The sequence below is a fragment of the Rattus norvegicus genome, chromosome 7 (genome assembly GCF_021556685.1).
Source record: "Rattus norvegicus strain SHRSP/BbbUtx chromosome 7, alternate assembly SHRSP_T2T, whole genome shotgun sequence".
NCBI classification, from domain to species: domain Eukaryota; kingdom Metazoa; phylum Chordata; class Mammalia; order Rodentia; family Muridae; genus Rattus; species Rattus norvegicus.
In genome coordinates, this window is record NC_141540.1 from 12,560,468 (window position 1) to 12,578,962 (window position 18,495).

General features: G+C 43.2%; 1 protein-coding gene across 21 annotated transcripts in view; it reads left to right on the forward strand.

Annotated features, from left to right (window-relative positions):
* Positions 1 to 17,988: 17,988 nt before the first annotated feature.
* Positions 17,989 to 18,495, forward strand: part of Zfp77 (zinc finger protein 77) — a 46,332-nt gene continuing 45,825 nt past the window's right edge. For all 21 annotated transcript variants that reach the window (XR_015623688.1, XR_015623687.1, XR_015623685.1 and 18 more), the window contains 1 exon segment: positions 17,989 to 18,101. Coding sequence is in view for 8 of the 21 variants with exons in the window: in XM_087555280.1 (XP_087411406.1) it covers positions 18,099 to 18,101 (3 nt within the window). In the remaining 13 variants the exon portion in view is untranslated.

The window sequence follows — 18,495 nt, forward strand, 5'->3', positions numbered from 1 at the left end:
CAAAGGCATACCTGCTCTCCTTATAGATGTTAAGTCTCTTTCCCAACTCAAGGGCTTCGGTGAGGGCAGTGAGCTCTGCCCTCTGAGCAGAGGTGCCTTCTGGTAGGGCCTGAGCCCAGATGACTCTGTTTCCATCTACCACTGCTGCCCCAATCCATCTTTTTTCCTTCCTCTAAGAAGCTGCCCTGTCTGTGAACCAGGTGGCATCTGACCCCTCTAGTGCCTGGTCAGTCAGATCTTTATGTATCCCCTGTGCTTCAGCAAGCACCTGGTGACAGTCAAGGTCAGGGTCTGGGAGCAGGGTTGCAGGGTTCCAACTCGTAGGGGCAGTCTGGGATCACAAGGAACAAGTGGGATACCTGAGCCACACCAAGGTCCACTGTTCTTCGAGTAGACCATGAGTATTGTTTGTTGCTGGTAGCCCCCTGTACTCAAGGTCTTTTGCTGGATACTAGCCTATTTGGGTGTAGGAGCACAGAGTGTTGGGCCCCCGGATTCACAAAACAACTGGGTGGGCTTCCCTGCCATCTTTGCGCATAGCCAGCACTCTAAGACAGAGAGGCTTGCCTTTGGGGCCACTGGAGAGGACCCTCTTCTTTTTCTTGGGGTAGTCCCTGACCCGGTGCCCCTTTTCCTTACAATAGGCACATTGATCTTTAGCCAGGAATTCTCTTCTGTTGCCAGGTACTGTCTTCCTAGGTTCTCTAACTACTGTGGCCAGTATAAGTTCCTCTCCTGTCTTTTATCTCTCTTTATCTCTCTAGCTTCTTCTTTCTGTCTTTTTTCTTCCCTAGCTTCCTGCTCTTTTTACCTTCTTTCTTCTTTCTCTTCCTCAGTCTCTCTGTTATATCTTCTGCATCTTCCTCTACAGCTACTAGATGCTGTCTACTAATGTGCAGACCCTGAACCACACTTCAACTTCACTTTCTTTGCAACTTACACTAACTCTCTTAGCAACTTATCTTAACCTTTCAAGTTTCTGTAACGTTCTCTTCATATCTTTCCCTTACCTTAGCCAAATTGATGGGGCATTTTCCATCCCCTCAGAGATCCACCACTGGAGCCTGGTGATATACCCGAACCACTCCCTACCTTCAGGGGTATTGAAGTCAACAGGCAGGAGTGAGGGCCTTCCATCTGTGTCTGGAACATTTTTTCTGGCCTCTAGTAGGATTCTGTCTTTCCTCGGTGGTAAAGAGGACCTGTAACAGCTATAAGCAAGCATCTCAAGTGGACTGGTGAGAAAAAGAAGAGTAGAAAATAGACATCCGCCGAAGAGGACAACTAGCATTCAGTCACACACTTAAACGAGAAAGCTTTCTTGGGACAAAAAGACCAGTGCAAAAATAAGCACAAGCTTTGTGCCTGTGAAACAGAAAGGCAAGCAAAGGGGCAGCCTATCTGTTACCGACTGTCTCTCTGGACTTAGATTTTCCCTTAAGGAGTACCTCCCTTCAGTGTCAGCTTGGTGATTTCATCTCTCAAGAGACTCAGCCTCTAAATGACACTGGGCTTCCAGTAAGAACTAATAACAAAAGGATGGAGAGATGGTTAGGACCTGGGTGCTAGATGCCAAGCAACTGACAAAAGAATTATAACCAGATCACTTGGGGCTTTCAGGACTTTTTCTGCTGCCATTCCTGAGGTAGGAGTCACAGTTGAGCTGGGCTTCCTGCCTCTCACATCCAATAAAGAGATTGCTAATACTGGAGTACTGACCTTTAATAGAACGACAGCCCTCCCTGTGCCTCTAAATTCCAAGACTTCAGTAGCAGTCCTTCACTAAGCTGTCTCACTGGGTTAAAGGCCCATGGAAAAGAAAACCTTGGCCACAGCCAAAACCTGAATTCTGACTGGCAAAACAAAGTTCCTCTCAGTTTGCTGCAGATTTTTTCTGAAACTACTTTAGGGGCTCCCTTGCCCCCCAACCTGGGGCATTTTGACCACAGGGGCTGAAACTAACTGCTGTGGGGATAGAGTCAGAGGCACTCTCCATGTCAATGATGACTAATGGGGAAGGTGACTGTTGGAGACTGACTCCTCTCTTGGAAAAGGGCCAGTGGAAAAGGGGAGGGAGGCAGGCTCCCTCAAAGAACATTCTCTTAATGAATGCTCTCCTTCTGTGAGCAAATGTTGAAGGTCTGGCCACTGAAGGCAGTGACTGGAATTTTTTCAGGGCCAAAGGCCTCATAATAGTCTTTAAAACAATCACTAACTCTGTGCTATCTTTTTGCTGTCAAAAAGTGTTAGACCTAGCCGGCCTCATCACTTTGAAACTCCTCTTGCACCAGCTCAGCCTGAGCTGCACCGCTGCCCACACGCAGCTTGCCACCCTCAGCCCCACACTTCCCCACTCTGTGCTGTCTTTTCCTTAGAAGCTGTGAATATCTAAGCAACAGGGAGATCCTTTCTTCAGGATCCAAGGCAAAACTTTCAGGTTCTGCTAATGCCTGCTTCAGACAGGGTCACTTGCTAACCTGGAGTCCTTCATACACACGTGTGATAAACTGTTGACAGCAGCTAGACTGGGCAAGGGGAGCAAAGGGAGTGGCATCTCTCCTTGGGGAGGAGGCTCAAGAGAGAAAGACAAAATTTCCGAGCAGAAAACAATTTCTCTCAAGCAAACTATTTCCAAGTTATACACCAAGAGGACCAAGTAAAACTCGTTGACAGACAAACAGTTCCATGATCTCAAACACAGTCATCAGTCCGAGTCCAAAAACAAAACAAAAGCCAAAAAGACAAGACAATACCACAGAAAACAAACAAGACAAACAAGACCAAGACAAGGTGTCCTAACAGATGCCTGATACCTTTCAGTATCTGGCCCAAACTGCAGCTTAACCTTGGCTGCTTCCGGGATGAGGTGGACCATCTGATCCCACCTCCCAACGGGATTCTAGAGCATCCTCTAGATTTCTTTCTCCTCCTAGAGCATCCTTTAGGGCCTGTGGCCTGTGACAACTAGCACATCTGCCTGTCACAGCCATAAACCCCTCATGGGACCCACAGCAACCACTAAGGGGACTCTAACCCCTCTCCAGGGGGGACTCGAACCCCCCTCTGAAGGAACCTGAACCCTTCAGAAAGCGGTCACGGACAACACAAGACAACATGAAACAAAGACAAAACAGAAAGTAATACAGAACATAAAACACAGATTTGCTCAAGCTTACCTCTTCGCCAATTGTGGTCTGGAGGGAGCATGATTCCCAGCCAATGCACCAAAATATTGTAAAACACCATAGTGGCCTTACCTCAGGAGCGCAACTCACAGAGCACAGATTGACCGCTGCCATGGCATGAGGGTATAAGGTTTTTAATCCACATAGGTGGGGTTGCTCATCCATGCAGAGAGGCAACCCTGATCCCAAAAAGCACACAACTTTTATTCCTTACAGAAGGCACACTTCAGCAACAGGGTTATCTGGCCTATTCTCATTGGTGGTACACAGAACAAAGGATCTGGTCAAGTATTGGCTGGCTTGCTCAAGGAGCTGTTCTTGACTTAGTCACTTTTCTCATCCAGCCCTACACCTGGCCTTAGAGAATCAGTGGGAAAGGGCTAAGTTGGCGCATCCCTTAGAGGGGAGCAGGTGAACTGAGTGGTTGGGCAGGGTCAGGATGACATCTTCAGTTGTTCTCAGAATTTACCACAGAGGGGGGGTTAGGTGGTCTTTCTGAGAACAGTTTTTTTTGTTTGTTTGTTTTGTTTTGTTTTTGTCTTAATTAGCATAATCAGAATCTTGATCACCAAAACTTTATCATATCACTGGGCATCATGACATCAGCTGTATCTCTCAGAAAGGTCACAAGTTTGTCATAGGCATCCTGACCACCAGATGTATTTCTCAAAACCTTGTTTTTACAGCTTTGTTTCTCACATCTATGAAACTATATTTCTTCAGGAGACCCCAAGATTTTTGACATGCTAGAGCCATAGGATATCTGCTGAAGAAAGCTGCTACGTGGGAGTGTAACCATCCCAGGAGAAAAAACTTTGTTGCAGTCAACAAAGATGAAAAAGGGGTTGGTAATTTGAAGGCAATTTTGATGTTAGACCTGGAGATGCAGAGTTCGGAGTTTGCACAGCTGGTTTTCTCTCTTGCTTTGGGGATTAGAGTTAAATGATTAGTTTAATCTCACTAATATGATACTAATCTATGATTCTTGGAAAATTTGCAAGCACTTCATGGTTACACACTTTTGTCTATTAGTAATCCATCCACTATAGTGGTAAAGTTCAAATATACCATTAAGTATGCCCCCCCAAATCTCAGAAGGGACTGACCTTCATTCTTTTAAGATCGTTGACACTGCTATATGTTATGGGGGCTTTTGAAGTTGGGCTAAATGTATTTTGCACTATGCTATGTTTAGGTATGGCCCCCATATACTCACCTGTTTAAAGGAGTCTATGGAGGCCAGGAAGTGAAATGTGATGGTTTGTATATGCTTGGCCCAGGGGTTGACACTATTAGAAGGTTGGAGTAGTTGTGGCCTTGTTGGAGTAGGTGTGTCATTGTGGGTGTGGGCTTTAAGACTCACATCCTAGCTACCTGTAAACCAGTATTCTGCTAACAGCCTTCAGATGAAGATGTAGAACTCTCAGCTCCTCTTGCACCATGCCTGCCTGGTTGCTGCCATGTTCCTGCCTTGATGATAATGGACTAAACCTCTGAACCCTTAAGCCAGCCCCAAATAAATGTTGTCCTTATAACAGTTGCCTTGGTCATTAAATCTGTTTACTTCAGTAAAACCATAACTAAGACAGTAGGTATATAAGTATGTATATAAGTATGTATCTGCACTTGTGAAATTGATGAAACAGATGGTCAGGTCTGGCCTAATGTGTGTGTGTGTGTGTGTGTGTGTGTGTGTGTGTGTGTGTGACTTTCTCTTCATGTTCTTTATCTTTTTTTCTTTTTCTCTGGCTCACAAAGAATTAAGGAGAAAAGAGCCCAAGTAACTAAGTTTATTTTTTTTAATCAACTGTTGCTAACAAACAGTAAGAGTCAATTGCCAAAAGCTATTAGCTTCTGATCCCCAGAACAGCAAGAAAGAATTAAAGGTCATCAACCTTTAGCCTTCATCTTTCACTGGGTCCCACCTCTACTTGAATGTCGGGACAGGACACTGGCACATGGACTGTCAGATTCTTCTATTTGCTTTTTTTCCAGTTGTTCCAACTGTGCCTGGACAGCTACTCTGTTTTCTTTTGTTAGAGGCTACTGATTCACTCACATAAGATCCTTAGAAAGCTAGTTTATAGATTCAGCATGATACTTTTCCTATAAAAATATCTCAAAACTTGTCTATTAGATTTTGGAATGAGGTTTAAATATTCCGTTGATTCCTGAAAGTCTTTTCTCAGACCATTTCCAGGAATCCATCTTTGTGAGAATATCATCTGCTCAGTAAGGGTATTGGGCACAAAGAGACTTTGAAGACATCTCTTCCCCACAAGTTACCTGCCAGCCCAGACAGCACATAAGCCTTGTAGGAAACTGATTGACCCTCATCAGATTTCTTTTTTCTTTTTTTCTTTTTTTTCAGAGCTGAGGACCGAACCTAGGGCCTTGTGCTTGCTAGTCAAGCGCTCTACCACTGAGCTAAATCCCCAACCCCTCTCATCAGATTTCTAATTAAGAATTTCCCTACTTTGTTGAGGCCCATGGGAAACCATTATTTCTCAGAGCTCTGCTTGGGTGCTTCAAAGAGGCCAGTGGGAGGAACAAGACTGATAGGAAAAAACTGAAACATTTGCACCTGTGTCCAGGAATCTTTGAAATTCCTTACCAACTATCCACAGTGGTTCCTTTTTTATTAATTCCACCTAGTACATGTCTGAGTCTCCAAAACATTCTGTGGCTAGTTCCTGAGCATTGTTTACCCAACTAAACACTGACATTGGAATTGGTAACAGTTGAGCAAAACATTGTCCTCTTCACAAAATTTGGATGCCAGCTGAAGCAGAAACCATAAGTTTAATCTCACTAATATGATACTAATCTATGATTCTTGGAAAATTTGCAAGCACTTCATAGTTACACACTTTTGTCTATTAGTAATCCATCCACTATAGTGGTAAAGTTCAAATATACCATTAAGTATGCCCCCCCAAATCTAATGTTAATGTGAATCTGGAGGTGGAACACATTTCATGTCTGGGACTAAGGTTGCCCTGGAAAGTTTTGGTGCATAGGAGTGTTGGGCAATGAGAAGGGCTGTTGGATTGACATTCAATCCGGAGGATAAGTCTGAGTTGTTCCTTGATGCATCTCACATTTTGGTGGGATCTGGGACTGGCAATCACCAAGTTTCCCTGAAGCAAACTCCATTCTTCACCACAGCACAAGGATCTACACTCTTTTGCCCAATGGTTTCTTTGTTTACAGTGAGAGCATTAACCGGGATTTTTACCATTATGACCTGAGGAGCATTCTGTCTTCCTTCTTGATGTTGTCTTTTTTTAGAATGCTCAGGATGACCACATTTAAAGCATCGTATACCATGGTTTTTATTCATTTTTGTTGTTTTTTTAAATGGCTGCCAATAATTCATGCATCATTTGGCCTTGGACAGCCATGGCCAGAGGGATCCCCTAAGTATATGAAGACCAATATCAATACAGAAGCAGATGTTATCAACATCTGCTTTATTTTATTTAAAAGGATGGAGGGTAGGCTGGAATGCAGTATTAACATCCTAATATTTCAGTTTAACAATTATAATTCCCACCTCCTTATCAACTACTAGACAGGAAAGAAAATCTTGATATGGCTCATCAGGCCATTGCTTAATTTTAGAAAGTTTCTTTGTCTTTTTTCCATAATCCAGAACTATGGCATACCTGTAATGCCAAATAATTGATTTGTCCATAAGCTTAAGGGGGATATGTAAGTTGTAACTAAACATCACTCTACATGCCTTCTTCTACTAACACTTCAAAAGTTATGGGCACATTATCTTGATGGTTTCTAATAGCTTGGTCCAGCTACATTTTGGAATAATCAATCTTCCACAGCAAATATTCATCCAAGTAATAGAAGCTTTTGTTAAGATCAGATCCAGTTAGAAGGAAGAAATTCCAGAAATGGAATGGAGAGACAATGCAAAAGGTCCATATAGAGCTGAAGCCTATGTAAGATCCTCAAGCTTCATAAATGAAATGGGTATATAGTTTCTAGCTCATTTTGTCCTGGGTTATTACCATTTTTCCAGTCACTGTCATTTTCTTCCATCTCCCAGTCATGGTGTAGAGACTTGTACCACAATGCAGAAGGACTTAATTCTATCCAAGGATAAGAAACCTCTTTAACATGTGAAGTGAAGCAGAGAAATAAGTTTCCATGCTGCACTTGATGGATAGGTTAAAAGCTGAGTAAGTTGGAGCTGGACATAGTGGAGCAAATCAGCACAAGGAAGAGAAGAATCCTCAACCTCACCACAGAGAGACATTAGATAATAAATCTTCAGCTTCTAAGTTTTCTTCTATTCTGTGTTCTGTACTTTTATGGTCACCTTCCTATTTAATTTTAAGTGTGTCATTTTTATGGCTTACTTTGTCTCTTTTCAATGCTGGAAATCATTACTAGAACTTTTTTTGGTTCCCTTGCATCTATTTCTTCCTGAATTGCTCTTCCTAACAGGGACTAATTTCTGGAATTCAGAGATGCCCTCATCAGGGAACGTTCACTAATGAATTCCAGGAATTTTATCAACTGATGATGTCCCACTTTAACCTTTTCCTCTAGTAACAAAATCTGAAGAACTTCTGAAAACAAATGTTGCTCCTTTGATGTTGACTGACCTAAATGTTGACCTCTAATGAATGCTCCTGCATTTTTATATTTGTGCACACATAATTCCCCAGAGTTCCTCACTTTTAACTTTTTTTGTTTTCCCCTAAGTATTTCCCCATATTTCAAGTCTCCATTCCCAGTGCTTCCTGTAATCTTAAGTTACCTGATATGATTGTGATGGATTCAAGGCTGAAGCTTTGATAATTCCATACAGAGCAATCAGATTTTTTATACCTTTATCAGAAACAGAATATAATGGTAATAGACTTGTAGTTAACAGGATTCAAATACATTTGCAAGCTACACAGAATAAAAAAAATTAATGTCAGTCTTCTCGCTTCCTCAGCTTCTCAGGAGAAATAGTGAGAAACACAAAGCAGCCTGCATGCCTCACTGCCTGAGGGAGTGTGTCTATTTCTAAGGAACTGGAAAGAACATTGTGCTCCAGGAGCTTTGGAATCTAACCTGAAAAACCTATGACAGACACGTGGTGTTTTCCTGGAAGCACATGTGATGTTTTGCTAGAGCAGAACTTGAGAGAACACATGATGTTTGGAAAGGGTCCAAATATAACAGACAATAGATGGTGTTGTATGGTATTGGTTCATCTTGCTATTCTTTGCTGGTCTTCCCTGGGCTTTGCTGACTTTAGTCTTCACTAAGGATGATGTGTGGTATTGGGTTGCTTTACCACTCTTTGCTGATCATCATTTGTTGTGACTTTGTAGAGTGAAATGCACCAAAGAACTTGTGGTGGGTGTTCTGGAGGCTTCTTGCCACTTCCATGGACTCAGGCTGATTGGTAGCCCCTCTCAGTTTCTTCTGGATAGAACTGCCACTGCTGATTTGTGACTGGTGTTTGCAAGTGGATTGAGCTATTCCTGCTGATTCCTGAGAATTGAACTGATTTTCTGATAAGACAGATTGTATTTGCCCCAAAGAACTATTTCTAAATAGGTCCACATCCTCCTTCACCCTATTACTCTCTTCTTTCCACTACCTTTGGTGGGTGGTGGGCTAGACAGAGGTTAAGGCATTTATGTACATGTATTAAAGGATGTTTTGAAAAATATATTTCTAACTCAACTGAACTCATTTTCTAGATAAGAGAACTGAGTCTTTTCTTCCCCTTTCCCTTTCTTTTCCTACCCTTCCTCTACATCTTCTTCCCTTTTTGGGAGGTTCTCATGTAGCTTAGGCTGGCCTTGAAACTGCAGATAACCTTGAACTCCTGAGCTTCCTGCCTCAGTCTCCTGAGTGCTACATGACAGGTGTGTATGATCACACCAACCATCTCCTAGCAATTCTGACTCACAGTTGTTGTGTCACAGATGTGAAGGTTTGGGGTTCTGAGAGTCAACTGTCTTGCTACACAAAACTCTAAGTTCAAGGGTGCCTCTGCCTGGATATATGAGGCATTGTCTCTGTGCCTCAATTTTCCAATCTCTGTAGTAGAATGGAAACAGGTTCAACCAGTATAGGTGTGAGTTCACACCGGACTCCAGGTAAGACTTCAAACTGAAAGTGATGAAAGTGAAGGATGGTTCTTTCCAGCCAGGTGACTCATGCCCCACTGTGTTCACCTACTTCTCCCTGCATTACTAGGAGAGCAGAAGGGCCCCAAGGGCAAGTGACAGGAGGTGCATCTGGGACATGCTCTGTGGTTCTATTCTTTGGAACTGAATTAGTGACCTGTCAAAGAAGGGGTGAAGGACTAGGGACCCACACAGAGAACCTGGATCCAGGTGAGGTCCTGCCCAATCACTCAGTATGTGGAGCAGAAGATGACAATGGTGATGAGAGTCCTAACTCTTTTACCAGCTGGTGTGTGTGTGTGTGTGTGTGTGTGTGTGTGTGTGTGCGCGCGCGCGCGCGCGCACGTGCACGCGAGAGTGCGAGTGTGTAAGGCCTTGAGGTGGGGGAAGAGGAAGGGCCCTGAAAGGGGAAGTCACTGGGTGGTTTTCTTTCCCACTGACAGGTAAGCCCTAGGAAGGACTTGAGGCAGTGAACAGTTGCACAGGGAACCAATGGGACAGAGAGACAGAGAAGGAACAAAAAGACACAATTTGATATTGTCTTAGAAACCGGTTCCAGTATAGTGTAGTGGCTCTCTCTCACCACCCTCGACCTCCCCCAAACTGTCAGGCTCCAGATAACAGGGAGAAGCTTCTAACCTCCAGAGAGTCCTCAGTTCTAGGTGACTCTGAGCTTTGTATTACACTTGCTGTGAAAATCCAAGGAAACCTCCAGGGCCAGGTTGATGTCTCTAGGAACTCCAGGGCCTCCTGGTGTTTGGGGGAATTTGCCCAGAAAAGGGGAGAGGCAAGAGCGGGGGAGGGGAGGACCCAGCCAAGAAACTGAGGGCAAAAAATGAAATTCATGCATGACAGTAACCACCTGTTAACCCAACAATTGGGAGGCTGAGACAGGAGGATGTCTGTGAATTTAATTCCAGACTGATATATAGGGAGAGCACCATCTCAAAATGAATAAAGAAAAAATAAAAGGAAAAGGAAAAGGATGGTTCAGGGCTTTGAATTCAGTTGACACACACACACACACACACACACACACACACACACACACACGCAAAAAACCCAATATGAATAAAAGTACTGAAATAAAGAAGAATTTCAGAATCCAGTCTGTGATTATTTTTTCACTTTTTTTTTTTTTTAGCACTGATAGGAAGATAGCTCAAGGCCTTGAGTACAGCATGCCAACCCAGCCTCTTCCTGGGATAGCAAAGCCACAGGATTCACCACTGACTTACAGCTCCATTCCCTGGTTTCTCTAAATATTGGAATTGTTCTCATGTTTATTGCCATGCCTGTGTTTGGGTCCAGAAACTTAGCCTATGTTCTTAACTTCCTTGCCCAGTTCCTGCCTTCACCCAGTGCTCTATACTAGCTGTTTGCCTTTTCAGTGAGCTTATACTCCTGTGGGGGATGATTGGGATGTAGGTGACATGTTCAGAGTTGCAACCTGGGTAGTGATGGGACTAAAAGAGTCAGAGTGTAGGGAGCTATGGTGTGATGGGATCAGCTGAGCACCATTAGCCAGGTCCTAGCCTGGCCTCCTAGTGAATGATGAGTACTGTTCATGAAAATGCAGGATAGGGAAGGTGGTCCCTGAGATTTCACCTCATAGAGGCAAAGGATGGAGACTGAACATCTAAACTGAGTCTTCAGCAGTCCCGGAACTGCAGCTACAGGATCTCATTGAGAATACAGTGTATGTCTTTGTCCATCTGTCCCTGCAGTGAGAAGGGAGGAGACAGAGGCAGAAACACACCCTGGTGACCAGCTGGGCGACTGTCTCCTGCAAGTCCCTATACTTAAATCAATGGGAGTCAATGGTTCATTAAGTAGATGAATGTATAAAGATGCTCCCAAAACCCACAAGACTGACACATAACATAAGGGGGAGAAACAGGCACAAGTAATGACATAGGAGTTATGAAGTTTGGTAGATCAACATGTCGGGATTGAGAGAGGGGGCAGGGGATTAACCTAAATGGCATCCGGGAGATGGCTATGGTAGAAAGCCATTGCAGTGCCATACTGCAGTGTCTCTTTCTGTGGGCATAGGGGAGATAAAGGTATAGACAAAGGTGTTATGGGTTCAAAGTCATCCTGAACTACAGAGTATGTTTGAGGCAGCCTGGGATGCATGAGACATTGCCTCAAAAGAAATGTGGGGAGGTAAGAGGTAAGGGAGGGAAGGAGACAGAAAGGAAGGGCATAGCAGGGAAAGAGGGGGACAGGAAGAGAGATTCTGACACAGTAAGACATACCCAAACCACCCCTCTGCACCTGAGTAAGGGGTAATTCAGGGATGTGTGACTCAGGTGCTCTGACTGAAGAAATAAAGTTCTATAGTTTCATAGATATAAGAAACAAAGTTGTAAAAACAAGGTTTTGAGAAATATATCTGACATCAGTTTCCCTAATGTTATGACAAAGTTTTAGTAGTCAGAATGACCACTCTATTCTGACCATAAGTTAGGATAAAACAAAGATAACTGTTCTCGGAAAGATCCCCCTACCCCTCCTTCTGGGATGAGATCGAGTTATGATTTTAAGATTAAAACCATGATAAAAGAAAAAGGGAGAATTAAGAAATATAGTTTAATAGATGTGAGAAACAAAGTTGTAAAAACAAGGTTTTGAGAAATATATCTGGTGGTCAGGATGCCTATGACAAACTTATGACCTTTCTGAGAGATACATCTGACATCATGATGCCCAGTGATATGATAAAGTTTCAGTGATCAAGACTCTGACTAAGCTAATTAAGACAAAACAAAACAAACAAACAAAAAAACCAAAACTTTCTCAGAAAGACCCCCAACCCCCCCTGTGGTAAATTCTGAGAACAACCACAAGATGTCATTCTGACCCTGCCTGACCACCCAGTTCCTCCCACCTCTAAGGGACTTGCCAATTTAGCCCCTTTTCAGAGATTCTTCAAGGCCAGGTGAAGGGCTGGATGAGGAGAGTGACTAATTGAGCTAAGAACAGCTCCTTGAGCAGGCCAGCCAATACGTGACCAGATCCTTTGTCCTGTGTACCACCAATGAGAATAAGCCAGCTAACCTTGTTGCTGAAGTCTGCCTTCTGCAAGGAATAAAAGTTGTGTGTGTTTTGGGTTTGGGGTTGCCTCTCCCTTCATGGATGAGCAAACTCACGTACATGGATTAAAAAACCTTTATACCCTCATGCTATTGCAGCGGTCACTTTGTCAATTTGTGTTCTGTGGGTGGCGCTCCTGATGTAGGGTCACTTTGGGGTCTTATAACATGGCCTGGATTCTGTCTGACTGTGACTTCAATCACCTATCCCCTGCTCCATAGATCCAGATCTTTGTACTTTGCTGCAAGAGTATCACCTGGCCACACCAGGCATCCTCTTTTTCACATCTGGCTGGGGCAGCCTACTGCATTTTCAGAGTCTCCATAATGAAGACTTCTTTGTATAAATATGTGATATGGTAATGAGAGAGGGTTCCATGCATGGCCACATCAAGACAAGCAGCAACTGAATGCATTTGTATCTCTACTGGGCAGTTAGGTAAAGGGTCATGGATTCAGGCTTGGAGCTAAGCTGACTCAATATTTGTATCTGTACAGATCACTGCAAAAAGCCAAGCAGGAAGAACAACAAATGGCTTTAGAACTCATGGAATGCAGCCCACAGGTTAGCACAACTACAGTGGTTTTGTCTTGGAAAGGCGTGGCCCTGAGGACTCATGCTGTTGTGGAGCTTTGCTCTGCTTGTTGCCTTCATTTCCCTGTATCTAAGAATTGTATGGAAACTCGAAGTGGGCTGGAAGCACTGGGCAGTATCTCTGGCACTGACAGTAATAATGCTTGATCTTGTTCAGGCACTGCTGCTAGAGCAGATTAATGATTCAATCACCACCCTAGGAAGGAACTTGGAAATGTAGATTGCCAACAATGAGTATTACCTCTAGAAAACATCCTGAAAAATGTAATAGCTAGTGAAGCTAGGCTAAGATATTTCTGCTACTGGCAAAACTTTATGATGTAGGAAATCTTAGGAAACAATTTGAGGTTCAGAAAGGCACATATTTATTAGTTAAGGAAGGGAAATTTTTTTTTTGCAAAAGCTGTTTATTTCCAGACATGAACATCAACTCGATATCAATACCACTAATACACCAAAAAAGCATATAAATGAGAGTAATATTTATTACAAAAAGCAACTTTTCTTAGCATTGTGATAGAACAAATGGTAGTAATATTAGTCTATATTTTGTTTCAATGTTCAGTATTTTTTTCCATCTTTATTAACTTGAGTATTTCTTATTTACATTTCAATTGTTATTCCCCTTCCCGGTTTCCCAGCCAACATCCCCCTAGCCCCTCCCCCTCCCCTTCTCTATGGGTGTTCCCCTACCCATCCTCCCCCCACTACAGCCCTCCCCACAACAATCACATTCACTGGGGGTTAAGGCCAGGGAACAAGAACATTGGCAGCCCTGGCTTTAACACTCACTGAAGCTGGACTGGAGATGATTGATTTCTTATGCCCAATTTTGCACTCATCTTCCTGATATGGTTTAATAAAAATCACTGATGAGTAGATGTGTATTCTGACAATTTAAAATAGGTTCTTATAAGATTGCTTTTAAGGATAAATAATAGAAAATAAATTATCTTTTCCTTGTAACCACACATTGCTGTGTGTCAGTAAGAGAAACTTGTTGAGAAAACTTCCTTCCTTTCTCACACTTTGCTAATTTATAACATGTTGCTTAGTTAAGAATGTACAAGGGTAGGCCTGTGCCTTCTATTGGGGCAGACCAGCAGCTTGTCTGCTCCTCTGAAAATACCATAGTTTGAAGCCCTCCAGGAGATCTGCTGCACTTGGGGCAACAGGTAAGGGGCCTCCCAAATAAACTGCAGCATCTGGGGTCCAATCAGCCCAGTAAAATCAGGACCCATATCCTCCACTCAAACTCCACCTCCCTTCTCACTGGAACAGATCATCAGCTTGTCAGCCCGCCTGACAACCTCACCATCTAAAAGCATCCCAGGAGATCTGCTACAGCCAGGGTCACAGCTCCCCCACCCCCAGGAGACAGGCGGCAACACAGGGGCATGAGAACCAGACTCCATACAGAGTCACCCAGTCTAGTTAACAACAGAGATAACCAGATGGTGGGATGCAAGCCCAAGGATATAAGCAACAGAGACAATATACTTTGGCATCATCAGAACCTACTTCTCCCACCACAGCAAGCCATGAGCACCCTAACACACCTGAAAAACAGGGTGTTGACCTAAAATCCTATCTCATGAAAATTATAGAGACCTTTAATGAGGATATAAATACAGGTAAACATGTAGAAACTATTAAAGAGGAAACAAATTCCTTAAAGAAATACAGGAAAACACAAAGAAGTGAAGGAATTGAACAAAGTGGTCCAAGACCAAAAGTGGAAGCAGAAACAATAAAGAGAACACAAATGGAGGCAACCCTGGAAATGGAAAACCTAAGAAAGATGTCAGAGCTACAGATGCAAGCATCAACAAAATACAAGAGATAGAACAGAGAATCTCAGGCATAGAAGATACCTTAGAAGATATTGATATAACAGTCAAAGAAAATAAAAACATAAAAAAAAATCCTAATCCAAAACACCCAGGAAATCCAGGACACAATGGAAAGGCCAAAACTAAGAATAACAGGGATAGAAGAGAGTAAAGACCCACTTCAAGGACCAAAAAGCATATTCAACAAAATCATACAAAAAAACTTCCCCAACCTAAAATCAGAGATGGACATAAATGTAAAAGAAGCCTATAGAATACCAAATAGATTGGACCAGAAAATAAAAATCTCTCCTCACGTAATCAAAACACTAAATACACAGTACGAAGACAAAATATTAGAAGCTATAAGGGAAAAAATCCAAGTAACATATAAAGGCAGACCTATCAGAATCACACCAGACTTCTTATCAGAGAACCTAAAAGCCAGAAGAGCCTGGACAGAGGTCATGAAGACTCTAAGAGAACACAAATGCCTGCTCAGGCTACTATACCCAGCAAAACTCTCAATCAACATAGATGGAGAAACCAAAATATTCCACAACAAAACCAAATTTACACAATATCTATCTACTAATCCAGCGCTACAAGAATGCTAGAAGGAAAACTCCAACACAAGGAGAGTATCTACACCAAAGAAAAAGCAAGAAATTAAGAGTCTCACCACAAACCAAAAAGAATAGAATCACATATACGTGAGGCCATCTACAAGAACAAAAATAACAGGAACTAACAATCACCTGTCTTTAATATCTCTCAATATCAATATTCAGTTCCCCAATAAAAAGACACAAGCTAACAGACTAGATATGCAAGCAGGATCCAGCATTTTGCTGCATGCAAGAAACACACCTTAATGACAAAGACAGTACTGCCTCAGAGTAAGAGGCTGAAAAAAGTCTTCCAAGCAAATAAATGGTGCCAAGACAAAGCTGGAGGTGCCATCCTAATATCCAATAAAATAGACCTTCACGCATTTACTCGTGGCCACTTTTGGTTAAGGATACTAGAGTGTCCAGTTTGTGATGCAAATTATTTACTTTTCTTACAATCTCAAATTTTATATATGTTTATAGATATTTTTACTACATGTATGTGGTGGATCACATGCATGCAATGCCCTGAAGGAGCTACAACAGAGACTCAGGTCCTCTGAGATGTCAATTACAGATAGTTTCGAGCTGCAATGTGGCTTCAAGCAATTGATATTTGGTCCCCTGCCAGAACAGCCAGTGCTCTAAACCCAATGTGTTATCTCTCCTACCCTTTATTTAGATACCTAATATTGTCTTTTTATTCCCAGGAGCCACTTTGGAGTCAAAGTTAGGAGAAAAATTTCTCTGTAGGCTGGTGTGAACTCTTATTTCTACCTGGGCTAGACAGATGGCTCAGCAGTTAAAAGCACTAGTTGTTTTCCCCCAAAGGATTAGGATTCAATTCCCAGCACACACATGGTAGTTATCAAATACTTGTGATTCCAGAGGATGCGACAAGCCTCTTCTAATCTCCAAGGACACTTCACAGATGTTGAGGACAGGCATAGATGTAAGACAGCAGCCATACAGATACAATAATGTCTTTAAAAAAAAAAACACTTCCTTCTACCACTTACAACTTTCTGTTCCCAGATGTCAAAGGAACAGATCTAGATGTACAGCAGTGATGGAGATGTCCCTGAGTGGCTTACCTGAATAGCCCTCAGGAAGTGGTGGCCTGCATTGAATTTTAAAAGTCCAGAAAATGGAGGCAGGAAGACAACACAGCATAGTGATGATGCTTGGTGATGAAACTTACCACCAAGAGTGAGATCTGTCAGATGGCAGGCATGCAGCCCAGTGCCCTGGGGTGTGTGCCACATACACACATACATACACCACCACCACCAGAGTTCACGCATGGTTGTCATCTACCCAGCCCCTGTGTGGTCATCCTAATAGCATAAGCAAGTGTCATAGGTACAGAACAGCAGTGTTGCGGACACATACATGACATCTAGCATGTTAGTCCCCAGCGGAGTCACTGCCAGACATGTGGTGAACAGCCTTCTCTTGAGGTCCCAGATCCTTATAGGTGAGAAGGACACACAATAAATAATTCCAGTCTTTAGTCTGGATTGCGTGTAAGGCATGAGCAGGCATGAGGCAAAATCCACACAGAAAGACAGACCTTGATGCATCCTGAGAAGGGTGTTATTGGACAGACCCTGTATTCATGATTTTTACCCCCTTTATCAGAAATTTCCTTGCTTCCTGTCTTTCTTCTTTGATTTTCTTTTCTTTGCCAACTCAGAGTAGAGTTAGTTGTTTAATGCAAAAGAAATGACTTGGAGATAATGTACAAATAATATATCAGAGCTGTATATCTTAATAAACTTGGTTAACATGAACCATCCATCGGGTTACACAAGATATAGTGATCCCAAACTGTCTATATCTGTCTATCATTCCAGGTCCTGACCTTGGTCACCTCCTGTTTGAGAAGCCTAATTGTTTGTGTTTAGTGTCATAGAACAAGTTTCTTACATTTTGTTTGCTTGTTTTGCTTTTTCCTGACTGTCCTGAAACTCACTCTGTAGACCAGACCTAAAATTTTATATCCTTTCACTTCCCAAACGCTGGCATGATAGGCCAGTGTCACCATAGAAGGCTGGGAAAGTGTTAATCTTTTGGTTACTAATGTGCAGTGGAGAGAGATGTGAACAACCTTACTAAAACTGCTAATGCCTGGTGAATTATCAATTAGTTAGTTTAAGTTTGACTTGGATGGGCTGGGTGCCCACTCAGCTATTGAGGCAGTGGGTTCACTCCCCTTGTGCATTGCTTAATGATCATTGCAAGCAGGAGACCCTATGCCTACTGGAAGGAGGAGCGTCTACTGAGTGCAAGAAAAGTGCAGGGACAACTTTGCAGTTCAGGCCCAAGTTCTACTGCGATGCCAAACTTCTCAGGTTTAGGGCAGCTCTATGCCTAAGGTGGAAGCCTGGGCTGCAAACAGCAGTGTAATCTGTCCCTATGGGAGCTGTTTCTGTCACTCAAGCCTCATTAGCCAATCAGAGACTCCAGATGGACCGGGCAGCTAGAATGGGGAGGGTACTTCCGGTCCGCCATACTGCAGTTCTAGCTGAGACTGTGGAAATCTGTTGTGGTTCCGTGTGCTTTGCTGTGACCTGTTGCCGGGAGCTGTGAGGAGAGCTGTGCGAGCTCGCGACCGGCACCATGGTGAGCTGGACCGCTGTCCAAATACTGGGCGGATACGCGGGAGCCCATGGCTTCGTCCGCGGTTCCTCCAGGGGCTGCAGGAATCAGCGTCAGGTGTTATTCCGTTTGTTCACTTGAGTTCCCTGCACTTCCCCGAATGATCTCCCTGAGTTACCCGCTGCTCCTACTCAGAGTATGGGGACCAGGAACCCTTGTGTAAAAACATCCTTGTTGCTGACGTCACCGTTGCTGCGAGTGCCTCAGTTGCGTAACCGTCTCCAGAGAAGGCAGATTTTCTGACTGGCAGAGCTCTAGTTTCTCTGGTGTCTTCTAGAAGTTCTTCCCCTGGCCCTTGACATTGAGGTGTAGGATCCGTCTGCAGTTAACTCTGCGCAGGGCGCAGGTGTAAAGTCTG